Genomic DNA, 2087 nt, shown 5'->3' with positions numbered 1-2087 from the left:
TGAGGCTCGAAACAGTAAGCTTGAGGGAAACCCAAGTGTGGGATCAAATTTGACGTTCGGTTGTATAACGTACCGTGTGTGTTTTAGAAGTTTGGTGTACTTCCTGCTTCTTCTTCAATGGAATTATCAAACACATCTGACAAAAATATACACCAATCGCATTACGAAATTGGAGATAGGAACCCAATTATTTTGCAATTATCTTTTTGCAATTAACTGTTCGAATACTGTTCAATAGATCAACAAAATAACAGTAAAAACTTCTTCGTTGTCATATTAAAAATTTCTTGGCGTGAGTGCGGATGGTGGACGACTTTACCTAGAATTCAAATGTGCATCACTATGATACGGGTTTGCACTTTATATTTCACCATCTGTGTCTCACGGGTTTGTTTGGTGATTCGGAATAAAAGGCAAGTGGCATATATAAACGGTTTATAATTATTAAGCCTCCAAACCATGTCCATTTCAAAGCGCTTTGTAACATGATTGATTCGTTTTTCTTATTTACATTTACAAAGTCGATGGGATTTCCTATGCGAAAGAGTGGGAGGAAGCACGGGATCGAAGTTATGGCTAATTTCAGGACAGGATAGTTAAAAAGAACAGTGAATGGAAGAATGTTTCACAAATTGAAGTAATGCGGACCGGATTTTGAGAAGCATGCAACGTTCTCACTGAGTTTTATTTTGAAGGAGCTTAGTGGTCGGTTAGCAAAAGAAAACTGCTCGTTTCATGTTTTCGATTTTGAGCAGCTGTCTGAATCCAGGTCTAAAGCACAAGTATATATGATGTATATAGATGCTCGCTGTTTCTATGTCTGCTTGATATTCTATTGCCTGAGCAATTCTGAACTAAATGGACCATTGAAATACTGATAGAAAAGTGAAACGCTTGTTTTCGAGTCTGCAGAGATCGGGTATCGGAGTTGACGTGAATGAACAAATATCACTCTTCTGTGACAGCGCACACTGTACCATGAAAAGCGGTGGCCTGGCGTTCTGATTTTGAGGTAAGCAAGTTGATCTGAGATAGATATGATTGTGTCCAGAATCATGTTGGCTCTCCGTTCATACCAGAGGTCTCCATCTTCTTCATGGCAAGTGGTGGGAGAACTGGAACAGCACCAGCTGGTTTACCACGTTGTTTATGCTCTTCTTCGCTTCCATTGCTCAAACCGCTCAGACTAGCCTTACGGAGGTCAATTCTGACTGGAGTAATGGATCCGTTTGGCAGGTCGTCGTTCATTTCACTGGCTGCTTTCGGTAACCGGTTGGTGCCTGGCGGCTGAGAATATATATTCTGAGATTGTTTAGCTGTTCCAACAAAGGGAGAACTAGTAGGCATGAAGCAGTCTGGAGTTTGCGATTGATGCACCTGTGCAGTCGGTTCGTCTGTGAAAACCGATTTTCTGGAAATAATTCCAGACCCAGGAATAACAGGACTTCTGGGTGGTGGGGGTGGTGGGGGTGGCAATGGTATATCTAAACTTGATCTTGGAGCTATATATGATGGGACAAATATCGCTGAGTTGCATTCAGCTCCCTCATAAGCCTGCACTGATGTCTGAACTACACTGTTTTCTGTAAGCGTGTAGCAGGCACAGGGTCCACCTGAACAGACAGTCGGGCAGTTCAGTGCATGTAAACCTGTCATTCCATTGGATCCATCCAAACCATTCCGGTAGTATCCTGCACGACTTGAAGGTCTGTAACCGGAATAGGTGTTGTAGTGACCAGGTGCTGCGGCCGTCGTTGAGCTATCTAAATGAGATAATAAATGGAAGTAACATAAAACGGCTGAGAAACCTTCATCTATCAACTAAAGAAAGAACACCAGCTCTGAAACAAACTGTTGGCCCTAAAATCGCCGGATAATTCAAAGTGGATGGAATGCAATTGACGACTTATTCTTGACACGATAATCTGGAATCCAACTTGATACACGTCAGAGGTCAGAGTAGCATGGAATTAGTTGTATATCGTTCATCTCATGCTAAGCGATTGCATGGATATTTGTCACCGTCCTGCCCACGCGTCCATTCCCCTAATGAGTATGGAGAGGGCACATCCAGTGAAAGAGGGTTA

At 42.5% G+C, this 2087-nt stretch overlaps 1 protein-coding gene across 1 annotated transcript in view; it reads right to left on the bottom strand.

Moving 5' to 3' along the window:
* Positions 1-417: 417 nt before the first annotated feature.
* The window catches only part of T265_06647 (hypothetical protein), a gene marked incomplete at both ends in the record, with an annotated part of 46658 nt that continues 44988 nt past the window's right edge, over positions 418-2087 (bottom strand). Inside the window, one exon of the mRNA XM_009171967.1 lies at positions 418-1763. Coding sequence (XP_009170231.1) covers positions 1054-1763 — 710 coding nt within the window. The remainder of the gene's footprint in view (positions 1764-2087) is intronic.

This window comes from Opisthorchis viverrini (assembly GCF_000715545.1).
Source record: "Opisthorchis viverrini unplaced genomic scaffold opera_v5_142, whole genome shotgun sequence".
Lineage (NCBI taxonomy): Eukaryota > Metazoa > Platyhelminthes > Trematoda > Opisthorchiida > Opisthorchiidae > Opisthorchis > Opisthorchis viverrini.
The sequence above is the reverse complement of the archived record's forward strand: the minus strand, read 5'-3'. Positions and strand labels throughout refer to the sequence as shown.